Source organism: Rutilus rutilus, assembly GCF_951802725.1.
Source record: "Rutilus rutilus genome assembly, chromosome: 15".
Taxonomy (NCBI): Eukaryota; Metazoa; Chordata; class Actinopteri; order Cypriniformes; family Leuciscidae; genus Rutilus; species Rutilus rutilus.
In genome coordinates this window covers 24,384,323-24,407,337 of record NC_140220.1, presented here as the reverse complement: position 1 = coordinate 24,407,337, position 23,015 = coordinate 24,384,323, and the positions used below count along the sequence as shown (strand labels likewise).

Sequence of the window (23,015 nt, the reverse complement as noted above, 5' to 3'; positions counted from 1 at the left end):
TGAAACTACGATTAATTTCTCACGAGAGAACCAACACGATTCACTTCTCTCTTCTGCAGAATATTATGAGATTGAAAAATATTAAGAATTTAAACAGATTTACACAGCAAGAAGAAAATAGCTGTCTATGAAAGAGGACAACTAAAAGAAAAAGTCTTGCTATATCAGTGCAAGTAAAATTGTGAAGTTGGTTTATACAGTTGATAAAGGTATAGAGAGAATTGAACATTTAAGCTCACATGTAGTCATAGTTTTATCTATTGATTCTAAAGCATATTTATATTACCTTTATATATTTATTCATTTAAAAGGAGTGTAAAATTAATTGATAAACTAAAATTGTACGTGTGATTGATTAAGGGTATAATAATTGCATAAATAATATCTATATCATACTAAATTATTATTCTAATTAAGTATTAGGCTACTAAAAGCCAGACAGTTTTGTCTTGAATGTTTTTTTTTTGCTATGTTACCTTTAATTTGGAGTAAAACAGGTGGAGTGACTTTATCGCATTCAGACATGTGTCACTTTGCTCACAGCTGATTGGTCCAAGTTCAGAATATACCTGGAACCTGGGACATAACCCGCCCCTGACCAGGTTAACCGTGGAGCATAAGTTTCTATGACAATGAACACTGCTAAAAGCCAAACCACTTTCATGGTGCCTAAAACCCTGGGTTGGTGCAAACTAAACTGAAACAAACCTGGTTAGCCACTTAGACCAGCTTCATGGTATAGGCCCCTGGTATATATATAAAATCCAACATCTACGTTTTTGATTAATCTGTTAATGTGTTTTTGTATTCATCTGCATTACTGCCCTAGCCTGGGTGCCAGCCCGAACCCCGCCCACAACATTTTTTGGTCGGGAAGTTCGGTCTGGACTCGCTCCGTTGAGGAGCTATTATGCCCGAACAAAAATTGTTCGGACCAATCAAATTGTCAGGGCGGGCTTTATACGATGATGGACAGATGAGCAACGGTAACGTAATCATCCACGTCACCAAAGAGCGCTTGATTTGAATTAGTTTACAACAAAGACGACTGCTGCTGGAGAATTGAGATTTCACGAGTTCACATTTACAAATAAGTCGATAGAATAAATGCGTATATGACGTGCTGTCCGAGGAGAGGGCTGTGGGCTCGGTAGCCATACTCCCCCGTATTCCTGGTTGTGAGAGAACAAGAGTGAGGATTCGGGGTGGTGGAGGGATGCTGAAAAACTGTCAAGGAGTGTTAGGTAAGTTTACAGAGTGAATATGCTTCCTCATGCTGATAGATAGGGTAACGTTAGACATGGTATTGTTTGATGACAAGTTTGATATTGGATTGATTATTTGTACGTGCTCCTCCCGAACTTTGTTTATGAAACATCATGTGTAGATTCCGCCATCGCGTCTGTTATAGAAGATATCGACAGCGCATTCATTTTAAAAGAGGAACAGAGAGCCGCGACATTTTGTTGGTTGAAAATATGATTATGAATGAAGAACATGCGTCATTTACTCCGTTGCTCTGATTGGTTGTAGGTCTATCCAATTGAGTGCAGAGTTGTTTTTTTTCCTGGTTCGGTTGAGACACACCCCATAATCAAATCTCTATGGAGAAGTATCAGACTCACATTCTGACTAGAATCTGAGTATGACGACGTCAGGCTATTACTGCCCTGCTTATGGTCATAAATATTTCAGTCACATGAAACCAATCAGCATCTGAACCTATATCTACAAAATGTTCAACATGTTCTTAGTTTAGATCTTTTGTAGTTGTTTGTAAAATATGCATTCATACCAGTAAAATATTTAACTCCAAATACAAGCTCTCCTTGACATTTTACATTTAGACTACAGTGGTCTGTTGAATTTGAGAACAAAAAGCATAAGAATCTAAACACAATTGTATTAATTTATTTAAAAAAAAAACTAAAAAAAACATTCATCCCATTTCCATACAGTACACAATGTAACTGCAACAGCTTTACATCACAGATTCAGACATTAATCTTCATTCAAGGTGACATGTGATTTCTGCACAAATTACAAATGGAACAAACAGTATGTTTTGACATTTTAACTTTGCAGTTTGATGCCAATAAGACGCACTTCAGCTTTACATGCAATATAAAATGAAATTACCTTTTATTCAGACAGACCCAAAAATATGTTCTAAGAATGTTTTGCTAACATGCTAACATTCCCATTAAGCTATAAAACCGTTATTTCTGAGTGTTCTCTGAACGTTCAAATTGTCCAGTTTTGTAAAAATGCTTTTTCTCGGTTATGTGAACATTAAGGGAACATTCCATTTGTTCATTTTGCAAACAAAACTAAAACGAGTAGTAGCCTAACAAACAAAGTCCAACTAAACAGATAAAAATGTTCTATAAATAATGTTTTTGTTCTAACGTTTTGAGAACATTATTAAAGTCAAGACACTTTGAAGTAATGTTATTAATGTTAGTGTAAGGGGCCGTTCACACAGAACGCGTTTTTCCATTCAAATGCGCTACTTTTCCATTGTTTTTCTATGTAAATGCGCGCTAGACTGAAGGTTGCGCTCGCAGCGTCACGCACACGGCGTTCCAAAAACGCGGCGCTCAAGTTAAAATCAGTTCAACTTTTTAAAAACGCGTCCCGAGACCTTGCGTTTCCCCCCCGGGCCCATTCTACTACTTTTCCAAAGCTAAAAACGCGTTCTGTGAAGGAGCCCTTAAGAATGTTTGTTCCTAACTTTGCGAGAACCTTACAATTCTGAGAATGTTACCTTTTAGTTGGCGGGTATGCAAAAACATTCTTAATCTACTACTTCATCTACATAGCCAGACAATAACAAAACTTCAGCTAAAAATCCATGGCACTTCAATGACACAATATAAGCACAAAGTTATTCTGTATTTGATTCCATTGATAGCCTACTAGATGATATTTTAAGCCTTCTTAATTTACACACTAAATATAATCATTAACAGGTTCACTGTTATAGCTGCCGGTTCATTTGCATTGATAAAATATAGTCAATCCCTAATTACAGGGACAAACTCAAAGCCTCACCAGCATCTTACTGGGAACTGCCATACAGTACTGAAAAATGGAAGATATCGCTATAGTATGCAAGGCACTGTACAGTAAATGATACGAATATAGTGGACAGACAGCAGAAGTGTAAAGCGACTGAACGCAGAATCTACATTCCATAGCAAGGTGTAGCCATTATAATAATGGTGCTGCTTATTATCTGAATACACACAATTTTATATGACTAAAACGTTAGTGAGTCACATCACGTGTGTTTCACAAAAAAATGCCTCTAAAGAACACTGTCAAGATACACCCAGGTAGTCCGGTTTGCTGTTGCTTAACACCTGGAAAAGGCACTGAGTGCAAAAGCAGTCAAACAGGAGACAAACTGGTTTCTGTTGAACCTGTCATGACAAAGGTCAATTTGATGGTTTCAGATAGAAAGCATCTACATCTGTAAATGTCTCTTAACAGCAAATATAAATTAAACAATGCCAAAATGTTGAACATACTTCATGAACCAAACTGACATAGAGTGGAAAAAGTTTGGGGACAGTAATATTTTGAATGCTGTAAATGAAGTCTCTTTTGCTCACCAAGACTGCATTACTTTGATCAAAAATACAGTAATATTGCGAAATAGTATTAAAATAGCTGTTTTCTATTTTAATATATATTCAAATGTAACTTATTCCTGTGATGACAAAACTGAACTTTCAGCATCATTACTCCAGTCTTCAGTGTCACATCCTTCAAAAATTATTCTAATATGCTTCTAATTTGCTACTCAAGAAACATTTATTATTATTAGTGATGTTGAAAACAGTTGTGCTGCTTAATACTTTTGTGGGAACCGTGATACATTTTTTCAGGATTCTTTAATGAGTGAATTAAGCTCTAATTCAACATTAAGATGAGAGCATAATTAGCATATTCATCCTTGTTAAAATGTAGAAGTGCACTGAAAGATTGTGCGCGAACACGTTGATAGATTCACACCTAGTCCAGGAGAAAAGGGTGAGGCTGGCTATTGAAACAGAGAAACCAAATAATTTTATAAAATATATATTTTTTGTGATAGAGTGAGGTTGCTCAGAAAACCATAACAACTTCTACAATATAAAAAAAGGAAACGTTTAGAAAATATATTTCCACTTCCCATTTTTGTTCATTTAAACTCGCGTGTCGTTTTCTTTTCCCTCATTCCTCAAGCGTGCAGTGTAACATATTTTTAATTGAAATATCCACAGCCATTATCTATAACATTTACAACAAATATTCTCTATACATATTCTATGCTAAAACTAGCACAACAAAGATTAAAAAAAGACAACCCATCACAAGAATGAGCAGATTTGTCAGGAAGTAATCCAGTACCTGAGAGCAGCAGGAGTCACACAGACACTAACCGAAGGTTTTGCATTGCACTGTGGGAGTATAACTCCACTATAAGGCAGGAAGGTCATCAGAGGGTGGTGAGGTTTTCTGCCAGGTAATATAGGCTGTATCCGTTACACACGATACAGCAGAGGTTACAAAGAGAGGACAGCAGGTGGTACAGCCACAGCCGACCGCTCAGCTTTTTATACTTGGGGTCCGTCTCGCAGAGCTTGGCGTAGGCTTCCCGATTGGACGAGAGTCCGATGTCCTGACCCAATCCACAGGCCTGCTCAATCAGGTGCATGTCCGCCATGATTTCCGAGGTCATCTGACCAAACCACTGGGCGTTCACTGCCGCCACAGTCACACACACAAAATAAATGAAGATCTGGGGAGAAACCAGAAAGCTAGTAGAATCAAGAGAGAGTCTGTCATCTTACATAAAGGTTAGTTCACCTTAAAATATTTTTTTATTCATCCTCATGTCATTCCAAACATGTATGACTTCCTATTTTCCATTGAACAAAAAAGAACATATTTTGAAGAATGTGCTGGCCGCTCTTTTTCATGCAACCGGAGATTCAAAAAGGAAGCAAAAGCATCATAAAAGTACTGAATGAGAGTCGACTTTTATGGCTCCGTCACAATTTAAATCTTAACATTCACGAATTCATGAGATGCTCGATTCAGTTAATTCTTTGGACTCTGATTTTAGTCAATAAATCAGCGGAGTCAGTTCATAAAACCAATGATGTGTAAATGAATCTGACTGATTCAGTTAAAGTTCAATTCACTGACTCAAGGATTCAATTACAGCGGTTCTCAGCTCATTAAGATTATCAATGAATAATGTGCTGTGTCTCCAACTCAGAATTTTAACATGACTTCAGAAGACATAAATACATATCATGCTCAAGTCTTTTATGGTGATCTTGTGTCCTTTTTGAAGCTTGAACGCTGCAGTCGCCATTTATTGTAATTTGATGAATAAAAGTGACAAGCACATTTTTCTAAATATCTTCTTTTTATGTTCCAAAGAGGAAAGGAAGTCGTACAGATTTGAGGGCCATTCGTCATTTTTGGATGAACTATTTCAGGAACATCTTTTCACATATCTGGGAACATTTTGTTGTGAATACCTGGAAGGCTTCTTTGTCATCCAGCATGTTGCTGGGATGGTACATGGCGAAGATGGTGAGGTTGAAGAAAGCGCAGGCAGAGCCGATATGCAGGTAAAACGGGAAGAGCCTGCTCTGGATGAAGCCAAACGTGTGTCTGTTTAGATGGTTGTCCATCACAAAGCCTGAGCAAAACAAAAGTAAAAATCAAGACAACCTTAAGGACTGTGCATATTATAAACCTTGTTTAGATTTGTATAAATGTATAAAACTACCCTTGTGTTAAAGGAAGTACATTTAGCATACTTTTTAAAAAAAGGAGAATTTATTACACATTAAATAATATCCTTTAAAAGAAAATACTTAAGTGTGAACTGAATGTACATTTTTCAGACACTTGACTGCTTAAATGCACTTAAATGCAATAAAAGGGTACTCTCTTCAAGTATACCTAAGTGGCCTTTTATTTCATTAATAAATGGGGGGGGGGGGACAGTGACCACACCTACCCGATATGAAGGTGACCCATATCTGCATTCCCCAGAAGGTGGAGAGAAACACGAGGTGAAGGAGTTTAGCAGTGACAGGAGGCTCTCTGTCTGTAGTCATTGTCACGGGCAAACTGTCGTCTTTCACCTCCCTCACTCACTCACAGTCACTGTGATGGAAAAATCATTCATACATCAAGTTTATGTAAGAGTTAATGTCTTGTACAAGTCTTAAGTCATGTACTTAATGTGATGCACACTACAAAACACTTTCTTCGTTATAAACAAAAGAGGTGGAGGCACTCACCTTTCACCCACATGAGTAACAGGGCATAACATAATGGAACAAACCTTCTTAAAATAAGATCTGCTATCTAATATGAATCATACCAGGTACACCGACTAACAAATTAAAGGGATTGTTCACCCCTAAAATGAAAACTTTGTCACCCACACCATGTTGTTCCTCCTAACCCAGAATGACAACCCCAGTAACCATTCACTTCTATTGAATGGAAAAATATGCCAAGAAAGTGAAGGGTGACTGAATCTGCCTAACATGTTTTGTGTTCCACAGCAGTCATACAAAGGACATGAGGGTAAATAATTGACAAATAATTTTTGGGTGAACTGTCCCTTTAAAAATCGTCTGCGTGACTGCACTGCACTACTTGTGCTCTTTTATTGTGCAAAGGCCGATTCACAAACGCCATGTCCAGAATGTAGGCTGTGTCTCAAAAGCTGCTGAACTGCCTACCTAGAATGCATTGTCGGTTGGTTCCGAGACTGCACGCATAGACACCTGCCCGCGTCTATAATGCCCCGAAAGTACTGTCTATGTAGGCGTCTCACTAGCTGTTGAGACACAGCCACGGTGTCAAACAACTTCCAAAGCTTCCGATTAAGCACCGCGACTATTTCCAACAGATCAAATCCATAGATTTTTTGCACCGACGTAACTTACAGTACAAGACAGAAAAGCTCTCGCAGCACGTAATTTTTGTTGCGTCATGTGAAAGCTACACCTGTAGGGTTATGACAGGCTGGATATCATTACAGCCACATGCTTTCACCATGATGTCGATCTACTTACCGGACGATCACCAGTCACTATGTAAATCGTCGTTGGCCGGTTGGTACAGCACCATAAACGTACGGTGAAGGAGGAACCGGTCTGCAGCTGTAGTAACTCTGTGGCAGTCAGACCAGTGGGCGGGGTTTATACGTGTTGCGTATGCGGTTGGGCGTGGTTTGTGTGTTTTTGTTATTGTTGGGCGTGGTTTGTATACTGGTGGCCGTGCTTTATGTGGATGCTTTTTGATTACGGTAATTCTTGATTAAGGAAAAGGTGTTTTGCATGTACATACACACATTTTGCTGTCTATATGGGATATATAGAAAAAAATACGTTAAACAAAATATGTTTAGTCATATTTAGCTCACATCTGGGTATTTGTCCTGAAAAAATGGTTAAGCACACACAAACATTTGGCTATAAATGTAGCCTTCTTTTTGATTATTGAAAACAATAATCTTATTGTTATTTAATTAAGTAAAACAAATTACTTTTTGAAAAATATTTGGACAACCCGTTTGATATGTCAGCAGTTGAGAATTTAGGGCCTATTCACCTCAACAAAGGACCAGATAACTGATAAAGACTTTAATTATAGCTATTCTGACTGTAAAAAATCAGAGGATTCACTCCCTCCCTCCATCACTTCACTTCACAAGGCATGTTCAAACTGGTGGATTCATTAGTGCTCAACATGTCATTGGTCTGTATTTAATGAGTGTGAATGAGCAAAGGGCAGGGTAACTCTCTTGGGCGCTTTCTTTACTGTTTGTCCCACTGCTTTGATTAACAATTGTTCAGGGCAATTACCATGTGCAACTAAATGAGAACAAAACCAAAAAACACCAGGGACTTCATGAACATTTGTGAGTGGATTTGTGAATGTATAATAGAACAGAAAGACTTGAAAAATGGCCAGACTTGAAAAATGTACATATCTTATTCTTAACTGAATTCCAACAAGCTTAGCGCATATACAGTACCTGTTAAAAGATTGGAAACATATATATTTTTCTATGTTTTTGAAAAAAGTATCTTATGCTCACCAAGGCTGCATTTATTTATACAGTAAAAACTAATATTGTGACATATTACAGTTTAAAATAATTATTGTCTATTTGAATACATTTTAAAATGTAATTTATTTATGTGATGGTAAAGCTGAATGTTCAGCATCATTACTCCAGTCTTCAGTGTCACATGATCCTTCATAAATCATTCTTTGAAACATTTACTATTCTTATTATCAATGTTGAAAACAATTGTTTTTGCTGCTTAACTTTTTTGTGAAAACAGTATTCAAACATTTGGTCAGATTAAAAGAGAGAGAGAGAGAAATTAATACTTTTATTCACTAAGGATGCATTCAATTGATCAAAAGTGACAGTAAAGACTTTTAAAATGTTACAAAAGATTTCTATTTCAAATAAATGCTGGTCTTTGAAAATGTGTATCAAAGAATCCAGAAAAATGTATCACAGTTAAAAAAAAAAAAAAAGAATAAAAATAGCACAACTGTTTTCAACATAATAATAAATGTTTGTTGAGCATCAAATCAACATATTAAAATGATTTCCGAAGGATCAGAAATCGTGGGTACATGCCGATTCATTTTGAACAATGAATCCATTGCCTCACATTTGAAATCTAAGAAACCTTATTTTGTGAAATAATGTGCTTGTGCCATAAGATAGATAGATAGATAGATAGATAGATAGATAGATAGATAGATAGATAGATAGATAGATAGATAGATAGATAGATAGATAGATAGAATGCTATTTATGTACTCAAAATACATAGATTGTCAATGTTGTGATTGAACCTTCTGGCAACATTTCACCTGGCAGTTTTATAGGCATGTGGGTCCATTAAAGAAAAGACTTGAATGTATAATTCAGTCACTAGAGGGAGACATGGGAGAAGTGTTTCCTTAAGCGTTTTCCATCATTTATGTGCATTTTAATGACTGATAGATATTAGTGAAGATTTGTATGATGGTTTAGATTTGGAGGGATATTATAATGTTGCCAAAAAAAGAAAAATGTTCTCTTGAAGCAAAGATATTTAATTAATATGATATGGAGGTGACTGCTCAACAAGGTATTATCATGAAGTGCCGGTGTTGTGCCGAATTTCGACCACCGCCAAATTATTACCCCCCTTGTATTGGTAGGTTTAGGATTAGTTGTGGGGTAGGGGTTAGGATTAGGCAATCAGGTACTGACTTCAACGAGGGGTGGTAATAATTTGGAAGGGGGTCGAAATTCACACCGGCATCATGTTACAGGGAGAGACTGGGAGCAGATGATGTTCATTCGGGCCAGATGGATGATAGTTTTTATGGTATATATTCCTCAGGCATAAATCCACTCCAACCCAGCCCATACACATTAAGCACTGCCATCATCACCAGAAAAAAACTCTGCGGAAGCTCCATTATTAGATACTGAACATTTATATTGATCAAAGCAAAATTCAATGACATCAACAGCAGGACAGTCTGTATGGTTTAAATTATTCATTTTAATGGATATTTTGAGACTGCTAAGTATGTGACATCCAGCACACTGAAAATACAAATACAGAATATATACTGTGTGAACAGTATAAAAGGGCAAAAACAAGTTCAGAAGGCCACACATATGATATTTAGATAAAAAAAAAAAAAAAAAAATGGCTTATGTTTTTTAGACAAAATACTAACCTATGTAACTGAATAACTGACTAACTTTCATAATACGCACAAATATATTTTTCATATTAAAAAGTGGTACATTATGGGTTGAAAACAAATGCTAAACACATTCACAAATGGTGCCAGGCGTATATTAAGCGCTTTAATGTTTTTAGTATATAAAATATCCCTTTCAACACACCTCTAAAATAAATCAGTAGGTTAGATATTGTTAAGACATCTAGTGTGAGGTAGGAAACATTGACAATGTAGGAAAATAAAGAATTTGTTCTTAAATTTCACTTGTTTTAATAATCATTGGTAATTATGGAAGCTCATTTCCAGCATGAAATAAAAAAAGATGTTATTGCATGTATACGTATATATATATATATTCTAGTCCTATATAGCTTCAATAGTAGCTCTTATAATAAATGTTTGTCATATGATGCTTAACAGATCATTAGTCAACGTTTTCTAAATAGTTTCATTTATAATTTATATTTATTCACATTTGAATGTACATAAACTACTGATCTGTTAAGCACCATATATTGCTTAAGTGAATCTTATCAAGTGAAACTTAAAAAAATTAAATAATAATAAGGGCCTTTGTTTTTTGTCTCAAATACAGACATAGGAGTTGAAATTTGAAACTTAGCTGGTGTTCCTTCAAGAAATAAGAGTATTTGCCCTTTAAGTGTATCTGTCCCAATGTGCTCATGTTATTCAGCAAAAGCGTTGTACAGTTTATTTGGCTGTTTTGCTGGTCACACCTTTCAGGTTTGCTTTGATTCAGTGTCTTGCAGACTTGCAGATTTTGTCAAATACTTCAGGAAATGCATCTTTACAGTCGAGCTGCTCTCTGAGTTTATGATACAGTGTTCCATCGAACATCTCCCAGAATTCCTGTCGTTCCATGTATACATCAGCATACAGCATCTGGAATCTAGATATGGAAGTGCTGTGTTATAAAATACCCGGGTATTTCTGTGACAATAATGTTTTAAAGACTTTTATCACTTACAATTTTACAGAATTTCAAAACATGGTTATTGAAATTTAGGCCAGTCTTTGCCAACTAATGGAAAGGTGAAAAGTGATAACTGACCCATGAACCTCTCTAACAAACTTCTCCAGCTGGCGCGTGGATGATTTGGCTTCAAAGTGTTTGACTTGGGGCTCCCCATACGCTCCGATATCAACATACAGTTCATCTTCATTTCCTTTAGGATGCACCATTCCCGGCTGATTGGGCAGCATGAAGGGACACAGCCACAGAGGATACACCTACAACACACATCACCATGAGAAAATGCACTAAATGTAGTACATTGCATATACACTATCATTCAAAACATGGGATCAGTCAAGTTTTTTTATTATGTTTTTGAAAGAAGTCTCTTATTGCTCACCAAGGCTGCATTTATTTGAACAAACATTCATCAAAACAGTGATACTGTGAAATATTATTACGATTTAAAATAACTTTTCTTTTTGAATTTAAAAAAAAATGTAATATATTCTTGTGATCAAAGCTGAATTTTTCAGAATCATTACTCCAGTTTTCATTAGCGATGTTTCCATCCAAAGTTGTGAATTTAACTTGTGCGCAAAATTGGAATATCGCATAGCGTTGAGTCTGTTGTCAAAGTTATTTGGTATAATTGCCTAAGCCATTTCAGAGAATGACTAAAACAATATTTCAGATGCTATGCAACTAGATCTGTCTGCTGGTTGGTCCAGTTATGCCGTCACATTGTAAAAAGTCACATTTTTGATGCGCATCGAGGAATTTATTTGGTAAATGTGATTCCATCATACTTTATGCACGTTTTCTTACTGGATAAAAAAGAAAAAAATATCCGCCTCAAGTGAGCGCATACGTTTTTTATGCACATTTTTGAATTTATGCACATCTTGGCGTTTCCATCCAGAGTTTCTTTATGTGATATCCAAAACCTTGCATACAAATAGTATGAGTATTTTCTCCTTAAAATTGCAGTGAACCAAAGACAGTCTCAAAAACGCGGTTTGAAATCGCGTACCAATCAGGTCAACGTGTGATCGTCAACGAATGGATCTCTGAGCTGGTGTGAGTGAGTGGAGGCGGGGCTAATTTGCATATTCATAGAACTGCGTATACTACATGAGGCAAGGGTTTAGAGTTACATTCAAGCTATTTTAAGGCATGAAGAATTTTAAATATGAACGTAATTTTGGTGATCAAAGGTGAGTTTTAAAGGGATACTCCACTTTTTTTGGAAATAGGCTCATTTTACAACTCCCCCAGAGTTAAATAGTTGAGTTTTACCGTTTTCGAATCCATTCAGCCGATCTCCGGGTCTGGCGGTACCACTTTTAGCATAGATCATTGAATCGGACAAGACCATTAGCATCTCTCTCAAAAAAATGACCAAAGAGTTTCGATATTTTTCCTATTTAAAACTTGACTCTTCTGTAGTTACATCGTGTACTAAGACCGACGGAAAATGTAAAGTTGCGATTTTCTAGGCTGATATGGCTAGGAACTATACTCTCATTCCTGCGTAATAATCAAGAAACTTTGCTGCCGTAAAATGAGTGCAGCAGGCGTAATGATATGATGCAGCGCCTGAAAATAGGTCTAATAGGTTAGACAAACTTAGTCCTGGTCACGTTGGAAGTTACAGAGCTGGGGACTTTTTTCAGGCGCTGCGTCTTATCATTACGCCTGCTGCACTCATGGTACGGCAGCGAAGTTTCTTGATTATTACGCAGGAATGAGAGTATAGTTCCTAGCCATATCAGCCTAGAAAATAGCAACTTTTCATTTTCCGTCGGTCTTAGTACACGATGTAACTACAGAAGAGTCAAGTTTTAAATAGGAAAAATATCGAAACTCTTTGGTCATTTTTTTGAGAGAGATGCTAATGGTCTTGTCCGATTCAATGATCTATGCTAAGCTATGCTAAAAGTGGTGCTGCCAGACCCGGAGATCAGCTGATTGGATTCGAAAACGGTAAAACTCAACTATTTAACTCTGGGGTAACTCTGGGGTAACCCCAAAAAAGTGGAGTATCCCTTTAAGGTTTTCAGTTTCATTGATAATGTTACAAAAGATTTATATTTCAAATAAATGCTGTAAACTTTCTATTCATCCCGAAAGAAGTTTTCACATAAATAAGCAGCAAAAACTGTTTTCAACATTAATACAAGTAAGAACCATTATTAATAATTGAGCACCAGTAATACGGATAATAATCATATTAGAATAATTTCTGAAGGATTATGTGACACTGGAGTAATGATGCTGAAAATTCAATTTATCATGCATAAATTACACTTTTGAACACATTAAAATGGAAAACAGAAATGTTAAAATGTAATATATACAGTATGTGTGTGAGTGTATTGGCCCTTTTTACATTGCTCTGGTTTGGCTGCTTTAGAGCTGTTCAGTTTGTAGTCTGGCAGAGAATTAGCTTTTTGAGTCATGGGTTCCCATGAGAATTTCTAATGTGTTTTCAGAATAGCAGCTTTCGATTTTTGAGCAAAATAAAGTCTGTGGTGAGCATTACCGGAACAGACTTTCATATAAACAACTATATTTTGATGCCTGCTTTTTTCAATAAATAAAGAATTCTGTTTTAAAACTTTAGCATGTTTAACATGAAATATAGCAGACAAAAAAAGTACAGATTTATAATATTAGCCAACAATTTGTCACCACATGTTTGTGTGTGTTTGTGTGTCTCACGTGTATGTCCTCGTGGAAGCGTAGGATGGAGGTCTTGATGTGTTTCATGGGGACCAGCATGTCCTGCACCACATGGTGCTGCTCGTACAGTTTGCGGATGGTCTCTCCCTGCGTGAGCTTCAGCAGAGAGATTTTAGGAGGAACCATCCAGCCAAACACATACCTGAACAACGGGTTATTCCCAAACGGAATGATGTCCTGAAAAACAGACAACAAGGAAATGGTGGAAGGAAATGTGATGGAAAAGCAAACCAAAGTTTACATGGTTGATAGATGAAAAAGTAAAGGGGAACAAGATATAGAATAAGACAGAAAATAAATGGGCTGACCGATGAGTGTTTGCACGAATATTACAGGAAGTGCTGTTAGCAAATGCAATAATATTTGTACATGTACAACATTCTTTATGATCACAAAATTCATGTTTGAAAGTCAAAGCACACTCCTGACCTGAGCTTTTGCTGCATAATTTATTGAGTAATGTTAGACTAGTGCTGCCAATCAACAGACAACGCATGCTTCCTGTAGCTAATGGAAGGCTTTAGTGGATGTAATGCATCAAAACTGTGTGTGAGAATGTTTGAGAGTGAGACAGAAGGGTTAAGAGAAAGAGAGAGCGAGAGACGTCGCTTTATTAAGATGGAAGAGAAGAATAACAGTTGTCTCTTTAACTATGCATTATGGAACAAATGAAAAATGCTTACGCTAATGCAACCCATAGAGGAGGAAGCATGTGTCTGACTAAGTGTTTCAAACTCTTGATGCATTTGAAGTGTACAGTACACCACAAACCAAAAGCCAAATTGAAAGTTAAAACTATGACTGTCTCAATAAGAGTCTGATATTATTCATATCCCAAATGCAAAGCAAGATGATGACAGTTATTGTTATTATTTCTTGAAAAACAAATATGAAAAAAGGCATATAATTGGGTGATTTTGTTGAGTAATTTACTTGTAGTTCCCAGAAAATGCTGCGGGTGTGTCTGTGGTAGTAGTGCCGGAGAGGAATGTACTCCACTGCTACACGGTTCTGCTTGAGGAAACCCTCCACATGCCGAAAGAACCACGGCTTGAAATAGTAACCTATACAGTTTGTCTAACAGACAAAGGGAGAGACAGAGAGAAAAAGAATCTGAATGATAATGCAATGGGGTTTAATTGTAAATGTTTCCATAATAATCACACGACTGTCATTGAGAAAGTGGGCCGTTGCCAATATGTGAACAGGCAAGTGGGTATGGAAGCTTGTTTCCACCACGGAATAAAAAAAAATAAAAAAGATAATTGCACATTTTTATCTCACGATTCCGAATTTTTTTCTCAGAATTGTGAGTTCAACAATCAGTTCTCCCTTTTTTTCTCAGAATTGTGGGTTTAACACTCAATTCTGACCTTTTTTGTCTGAATTTTGTTTAAAACTCAATTCTGCCTTTTTTTTTCTCAGAATTGCGAGTTTAACCCTCAATTCTACCTTTTTTCTCGGAATTGTGAGTTTGAAACTCAAATCTAACTTGCTTTTCAACTGCAAGTTTAACAGAATTCAGAATTTTTTTCTCAGAATTTCAAATTTAACATGGAATCTGGACTTTTTCTCACAATTGTGAGTTTAACACTCAATTCTGACTTTTTTCTCTCACAATTGCAAATTTAACACACATTTCTGACTTTTATTTTCAATATTGCGTCTTAAAAACTCAATTCTGACTTTTTTTCTCCGAATTTTGACTTTGACACAGAATTCAGACTTTCTTTCTCAATATTGCGAGTTTAACATACAATTTAGATTTTTCTCACAATTGCAAGTTTTACAAAGAATTCAGACTTTTTTTATCACAATTGCAAGTTTTACGCAATTTTGACAAGAATTGTGAAATATAAACTCGTAATTGCAAGAAAAATAGTCAGAATTGTGAGATAAAATTACCTTCAACTCTCAATTACCTACCTTCTTTCTTTTTTTTTTTTATCCATGGCAGAAACAAGCTTCAATAAGTGGGCCATAAAAAAAATTCTAAGAAAAAACAATCAGATTACAGAATTTTCATTATCACCTTGTCAGGTTCTGCATAATCTGTCATGGTGCCCGTCATAATCACGGCCTCGTCCCGAGAGTACTGCAGTCCCTCCACAAACTGGTTCTCCTTATTGGCTGATTCCTCTGCAAACTTCTTGCAAATAGCATCCAAGCCTCGTACAGGTTCGTAACAAAGCTTCACCCATTTTCGAGCTGGAATTATCCGGATCTCCGCCGCAACCAAGAACCCCAGAGTCCCGCAGGACCAAGGAACGGCATAGAACAGGTCAGAGTTTTCTTTCTGTGAGCAAGAATTTTGTTTTAATAAAGATATTTAACCTATCTATGTGTGTGCATTTTATATACTCTGTCACAATGGACTCACCTCAGTGCAGCGGACCAGACTACCATCAGCCAACACCAGCTCAAAGGCCACACAAATGTGCTGGAACAGGCCGTAGATGTGAGATGAAGACTCGATGCCTGTTCCCATTACCAGCCCACCTGAATCATTAGAGACACTTTCAAACACTTGAAAAAATACACTGATAATATATTTGGAAAGCAAATTTGGAAAAGTGCCAACTGGGAGCTAAAAAGAAAGGATCAAAAGTCCAAATAACTGACCTTTGATTGCAGATGCACAGCTCTAAACTGCTTTTAGAAATGGTATTGTATAAAACTATTGCTTTGATACGGTGCTTATGGTTACAAAGATATAGGAATCAATACATGTGGCCAGAAATATCTCCTATCGTCCAACACTTCACAAACACAACACACCTTTCCCATGTCTTATTACTAAGCACTGTGTCTCTACAGAATTACAAATGAATTTGAAGGAGAGAGAGTATAAAACAATTCTCCGCCAATGAGCGCTCCTTTCTGGGATCTATAAACACTTTCAGCAATAGGACCCCGTATCCGCCCCAAATCTAATCTGCCTCATTGAAACCTAATTAAGAGCAGCCTCTGATGCACCACACATGGCATATAATATTGATCAGGAGAGAACGTTATGCTCCATTTAAAGAAAGCGAATATCTGCAAGTGCTCAGAGACATTAAACAAATCCCTTGCGGAGCATGCGGAAAGAGAGGGAGAGATTATTCAGGTCAGAGATGATTTACAATCTTCATCTAAATGGAGAGAAGTGTTACTGTGTGCTGAATAGAAAATACTCAAATGCATCTAGACGCCACATAAATAAGAGTTTGCTGTAATCTGAGGCTTAGTAACAAACAACTAGGCTTAACACACGGATGCTGGGTAAAGTATGCGAACCCTTTTTGTGCATGTATTATTGAATTTATCCAGATAGTCATGTGCAAGGGCTCACATACTTTTCCCTGCAAATTTACCATAGCTGAATTTCAGCTTCGGAGGCACATGTTTACACCGTGATACGAACAGTAACGATGGTGTCCTTTTCCTTTTGAAGTGCATGCAAAGTGGATTTGCTTTCATAACGCTGACAAAAGCGTATTCTTGAAATGTCGACAACACTCAGCTACAACTACGGTGTTTGAGGGTCAAAGTTGACGTTGTTCGCAGGCAGCCAATGGAGAACATACACTGACATTATGCAAATTATGCAAACCTACGTAGGTTCGTGCAGGAAGTAAGGCTGGAATTGCTGACGACTCGTTTCAGGCAGTTATAAAATTGGTTCTTGGGAAATCTATCATGCACTTTGATCTTTAAAATTTTGCAGCTATATCACACTACATGAAAGATAATATCCACACAAAAAAAAGCATGATAAAAGGGCACTTTAAACATTTGTTTGATTATAGATTCTCTCTCATAACCTACCAACTGTGAGGTCATCAAGTTCAGGCAACACAGGCAGTGTCCAGCCAATAGCGTTGAGCAGAGCGGTCACCTGACCCATGTTAGCTAAAGGTTCAACACGCACCACCTGGAAAATTGGTAAACGCTTGATTTGTTGTTTGATTTGGTACATTACCTCTCTTTACATTAACTTTAATAATCACATATGATGCAAATAATTTTTTTAATTCTTATCTACAGACATTTTTACTGTCCACTGAAAGCATTTTCTTTCCAAACTTTTAATGAGGAGAAGATATCTAAACAATTTTGCATGTTTGGCAACAGCTACCTGCCGTTTTGTGTCCACCTCCAGGATGTCCATCATGTTAATCATGATGTTCTTGTGCGTCTTCTTGTATTTTCCCACCCTGAGGGACACAGTCAACCATCCTGGACGACCTGTGCACATATATTTCTTCTTTCCCCCGTCTTTTTTCCATTCTCGCACCTGAAACATTGAAATCATCACATTTTATTAAAATCAAATTGCATCAAAGTCTTAATATTTCTTAATATTAAGTCTTAATATATTTATGCATTCTTAATTTTTTTTTTTTTTTTACATTTATTCAGCAATAAAACAGCTACACTATCTTGTATATCTTTTACATACTACTATGTTTCAAGTAATTTCAAGTTCAATTTGATTAATTACTCAATTGAGTAATTAGTCTATTTTTTTTATCAGTTTGACATATTCATATTTGTGCACCTCAGTGTTATTTTAGTATTATTTATATAATATTATAGTGTTTATTCTTCTTTTTTTTAAGTTTCAGTGTTGGTAATTTTGTGCTAGTTAGTTTTTTGTTGTTTAATATTTCTATGTAGCATTAATTTATTTTTATTTCAGTTTTAGAAACTTATGTACTTTATTTCCGTTGTAATTTTTCTTATAATATTTATATTTTATTTTAGCTTTATTTCAATAACCAGAAACGATTTTAAAGTGTTTTACTTTTAGTTGCCATGACAGGTGCACCAAAGCTGTTATTGTTATGACGAATAGTAGGGGCGTGTCACTACCTTTTGGCCACGCCCTGTCACCCCATTACAACCGCGACCTGTATGGGGACGATCCTTGCTACTTTTTATTATACCGTATTTTTTTTAACTTTTTTTTTAATCAGAATTCCTTAAAGAGGCACTCGCTTAATAGATAAGGCACATTTAATGTTTTTCATGCATATTCATTAGTATTAGGCTTTACATGAATTTCGAATTTTAATGCAGAATGCATGATCAATCTCACTGATGTAGACTAGCCTACTGAATAAATATTGAACAAAAAAATGCAATCAGATCCTGATTTTCTTAAGTGCAGTATTGAAGTATAATATATGAAATACTACATGAAAGTACAGTATAAAAATCCCAGGCTCTATGAATAAGCTAAAGCATGAGGTTTTGCCGTTACCTGTCTCTGGATGTCTCTGACTCGCTGGTCGTGCTGTTTGGGCGCTGAGCACATCTTGAAGATGATCCACGCGCGCAGGTAATAGTACACATCAAAGATGACGGATAAGGGGAGGAGAAAGAGACAAACAAAGATCCATCTCTGGTGTATTATCACGTACTCCAAGCCCTTTACTTTAATCCATAATAAAAACAAAACAACAAACCCACCCAAATATAACAACGGATCCATTCCGACAGCTTTTTAAATCACGAGTCGCCTAATTTCAAAGGACTTTAAGAGAGCATGGAGCTTGTTTCTTGACTTTCCTTTGGCAAATGCTTTTATTTGTATTTACAACGGAAGAACATAAAACACATGCATTAACGCGGTCTACTAAACTGTCATTTCATTCGACTTGTATTCGTTATGCGACCTTTCTCAATACTTGCACGCTTACGATTTGTCATTATATTTTGCATGTATTTTCCAGGTGGTCTGAGCACCGCCCCCAGCATGCGGTGATTGGTCAGTAGAGCGTCAAATCAGATGATGCCAGTGGTTTCGTATCGTCTCTTCAGCCAATCACAAAAAAGAATCACCGTCACACCATTGACTCGGTGCGATGAGTTCATTCATTATCATTCAGCAGTTCCGAAATGAGGTGACTAGAGTACAGTTACAGGCACATGTCTGACATGCTGAGCTTAACTCTTGATATTTTTTAATGGTAACATTTTAAATATGGTTCAAATACTATAATGTGCTATTTTATCGAATTCTTTTCCAGGTTTAGCACAGCAAGGTGGTTTTTAGCGGTTTCTAACTTATAAGTAAAATAAGGTCCATGGTTAACATTAACATTAGGCTACTTGAACGTTCTGAGAATTTTTTTTTAATGGTTGTAAGGCACGTTCCTAGAACATTTTATATGTTTCACAAAATATAAACAAAAAGGAACCACTAGCTATATAGGCCTACAGTGTATAGGAAACATTAGCCTACTTTTAATGTGTTTGAAAGAAGATTATTCTACTCATCATGCCTGCATTTATTTGATCAAAAAAACAAACAACAACAACAACAACAAAACACAGTAATATTGTGAAATATTATTATCATCATATTAGAATGATTTCTGTGACACTGAAGACTGGAGTAATGATGCTGAAAATTCAGCTTTGCATCACAGAAATTAATTATATTTGAAAGTATATGAAAATAGAAAACCATCATTTTAAATTGTAATACTATTTCACAATATTACTGTTTACATAGGTATATAGGCTATGTGTGTGTATACTGTATATAGCATTTATATATATATATATATATATATATATATATATATATATATATATATATATATATATATACATACATACATACACACACATATACATATATATATATATATATATGTGTGTGTGTGTGGGTATGTATCATATATATATATATATATATATATATATATATATATATATATGTTACGTACAGTATACACGCTGTATACTGTATATAGTACTGCATACACTGTATACAGTACTGCATACACTGTATACAGTACTGTATATAGTATACATAGAACTGTATATATATATATATATATACACACACACACACACAAACCCTATAAGAACAATCTAAAAGCTCATGAAATTTCAGAGCAATTTATTTCTAAATAATTAGTGGACCTACAAACTGACGTCATGATTGAGCATCTCATGAAGGGTTAACCGGCAAACGAACGATTCACATTGATATAGGCTACAACGAATGTAACGTATTTATCAACTGGATTTTCATTTGAACCTGTTTATACGAGACAAATCTATTTAAAAAAAAAAGGTTTAGGTCGCCACGTAGCCTACAACAAATAGCTCCTTTAAGGATCTACATGACTTCTTGTTGGGAATCATAATTTTAAATTCATGCCAATAAGCATCTGGCCTACAGACGGCTCTTGGGTGGGGCATGAACTCTAATGATGCTCTTATAATGACAGAGGAGTTTGACAGCAAAGCAGCTGCGCTCATTTGACAGCATGGACTGAACCTGAAGCGCGTGAACGGCAACTCCATCGAGTGCAGGCGTTGTGACATTGTATGTCCTTTTTATTTTAGCTACAAGTGATTAAATCAAGAAAGTGGGTAATATGAAACTATTTCCTTTAGAATTGAACCAATGCAGAACGCTTCACCCTGGAGTCTCGATATCACCCTGAAGCTTAAGATGCGCGCGGACCATTCCAGATAGATCAATGATATGAACTTACATTATGCCTTCACTACATCATGGCGCTATTTTTATTGGAGTATTTTTAATAGTCACCGGTGGCTCCACCGCTTTTCTAACTTCTAATCAAAGTCGACTGCAGGCGTTCAGCATGTGCTGTGTGGTGCTCGGGGCGGTGATGCTCATTTTAGGACTTTTCTGGGCTATGAACGGCAAGAGAACCCCGGTGCCTTATAATGAAGAGTACAGCCACGACTACAGTCAAGTCATGTTCACCCCACCGGCCGGAAACCACATCCCCGAATCCCAGTCCGTCTTTCTGCACGGGTAAGTGTGGAGAAACGCATCATAAATGATCATAAAGTGATGTTTGATCAAATGAAATCAACGCAGAAGATAAAATCAGTTTGAGCAATTTATGATTCATAGGAGGTTCCATCGAAAAGTGCGTTAGAGTCATACTTATTATCAACCTTTGCAGTTTCAGAAACCCTCAAACTCTGTCAAAAAAGCCAGATTTTCTCAGTAGCCTTCGTGAAAAACAAAAAAACGTTTTGTATTAAAGTATCCGTAAATGTGCACTCACATAAACTCTTGTCCATTTTAATGCAGCTTTTTTTGTATTACAAAGTAAATTATAAAGGTTACACTTTTTAAGGTGCCCTTGTTGTTACAGTGTAATTATACATTTAAGTACTGAATAATATTAATTAACTATATGTAGCCTACTTACTGTGGGTTAGGGTAGGATTAGGGTTTGGTTTATGGTTAGTTGCATGTAATTATGCCTTATTTATAGTTATTGCTATTAGTAAATACATGTAACCTGCATAACAAGGACACATTAAAATAAAGTGTTACCCATATACAATTGCAAATTGAAAGAAACTACTTTGTTACACATTTCGTGAATAATATCCTAATTCTTATAGGCTGTGGGTGTGTGTGTTGTATTATTGTTCCAACACCCAGAAAGCTAATCTCTGAACTCATACTTCCTCTAACAAACCTTTTAACACAAAACATGCAGATAATTTTACTTTTCCACCCATAACCCTTATCCATCCAGATTTGAGCCATATCTCTTTCTTTTCCCCCTCTCCCCCACCCTCAGATGTCATTAAAAAACACTTAGATGAGAAGTCTTAGAATGCTGCTGCTCCTCTGCGCTGTTATCTGATACTGAAAGGCCCTCTAGTGTTGATAAACTGTATAAAACCTTTCATTTAGGTCCCAGTTATCCAGGTCCAGTGTAATATATATATATATATATATATACTGTATATATAGGCCTATATATATATATATATTATAAATATATATATATATATATATATATATATTGCAGTATGAACGTATTAATAATAATAATGTGCGATTGTATTTTGAAGGACTGTGCAAAGGCGATGTGTATATGGTGATGATTTGGACTATCCCCCCATGGAGCCAGCCTGCTTCAGCCCTACCAGTCGAGGTCGGCCTCCTCACTGGGACATGGAACCTCCTCCGCCTTATGAGGTGGCCATCAAAACCACTAGGAGCTCCACACACCTGAGGCGCAGCTACTCGGACACACAACTGCTCACTGAACCTCTGTTTGGACGCTCACGGGAGATCAGTTTCGAAGTGTGATATCTGTTCATCCCTTGAGACCCCAACTGAGGAGCTGATTACCCACCCTAAAATATTCACAAACAAGTGTTGATGAAGCTACGAAACAGGCATTAACAATCCACAGCTCGCAGAGGGGGTGTTTTGGGCCTCTTGAGATGGTTTTCGTCGGAACCATGTGTTAACAGCCTTTTCTCAAATAAAATGCATTATAAATGTAAAATCTATACGTAAGCTATTGGAAATATGTGGTTTATCTCTCATTAAACATAATGTAATGCATTTTACAAGAGATGTGGCTTTAATTTTAGGTAGGCCTTCTGTCTCCCACTCTTTCAATAACTGATCAATCACATTTTAGAAAATATTCTAATGCCTGAATGTTTGAAGCACACCTTATACTTAAAAAAAATCTTCTACATA

The 23,015-nt window shown here is 36.4% G+C and overlaps 3 protein-coding genes across 5 annotated transcripts; 1 reads left to right on the top strand and 2 right to left on the bottom strand.

The window, feature by feature from the left end:
- Positions 1 to 4,077: 4,077 nt before the first annotated feature.
- On the bottom strand, positions 4,078 to 7,243 carry LOC311304525 (transmembrane protein 205). 3 transcript variants are annotated; one of them, XM_084431582.1, is made up of 4 exons: positions 7,101 to 7,243; positions 6,029 to 6,177; positions 5,541 to 5,704; positions 4,078 to 4,789 (listed from the first exon to the last, which is right to left on the bottom strand). In XM_084431582.1, exons 2-4 carry the CDS (start codon positions 6,126 to 6,128, stop codon positions 4,487 to 4,489), a joined length of 567 nt encoding a protein of 188 aa, XP_084287708.1. In that variant the 5' UTR covers positions 6,129 to 6,177; positions 7,101 to 7,243; the 3' UTR covers positions 4,078 to 4,486. The 3 variants fall into 3 exon arrangements, with proteins under 3 accessions (XP_084287708.1, XP_084287710.1, XP_084287709.1); XM_084431584.1 differs by having other exon boundaries at positions 4,084 to 4,789; positions 6,765 to 7,102; XM_084431583.1 differs by lacking the exon at positions 7,101 to 7,243 and adding an exon at positions 6,315 to 6,929 and having other exon boundaries at positions 4,084 to 4,789.
- A 2,345-nt stretch (positions 7,244 to 9,588) lies between these two features.
- Positions 9,589 to 19,219, bottom strand: dhcr24 (24-dehydrocholesterol reductase). The gene is made up of 9 exons (XM_084432507.1): positions 18,768 to 19,219; positions 17,640 to 17,798; positions 17,330 to 17,435; positions 15,900 to 16,018; positions 15,552 to 15,815; positions 14,453 to 14,596; positions 13,499 to 13,696; positions 10,871 to 11,049; positions 9,589 to 10,708 (listed from the first exon to the last, which is right to left on the bottom strand). Exons 1-9 carry the CDS (start codon positions 18,996 to 18,998, stop codon positions 10,555 to 10,557), a joined length of 1,554 nt encoding a protein of 517 aa, XP_084288633.1. The 5' UTR covers positions 18,999 to 19,219; the 3' UTR covers positions 9,589 to 10,554.
- A 1,570-nt stretch (positions 19,220 to 20,789) lies between these two features.
- On the top strand, positions 20,790 to 22,699 carry LOC311305274 (uncharacterized protein). The gene is made up of 2 exons (XM_084432879.1): positions 20,790 to 21,308; positions 22,373 to 22,699. Exons 1-2 carry the CDS (start codon positions 21,025 to 21,027, stop codon positions 22,611 to 22,613), a joined length of 525 nt encoding a protein of 174 aa, XP_084289005.1. The 5' UTR covers positions 20,790 to 21,024; the 3' UTR covers positions 22,614 to 22,699.
- The last annotated feature ends 316 nt before the right edge of the window (positions 22,700 to 23,015 follow it).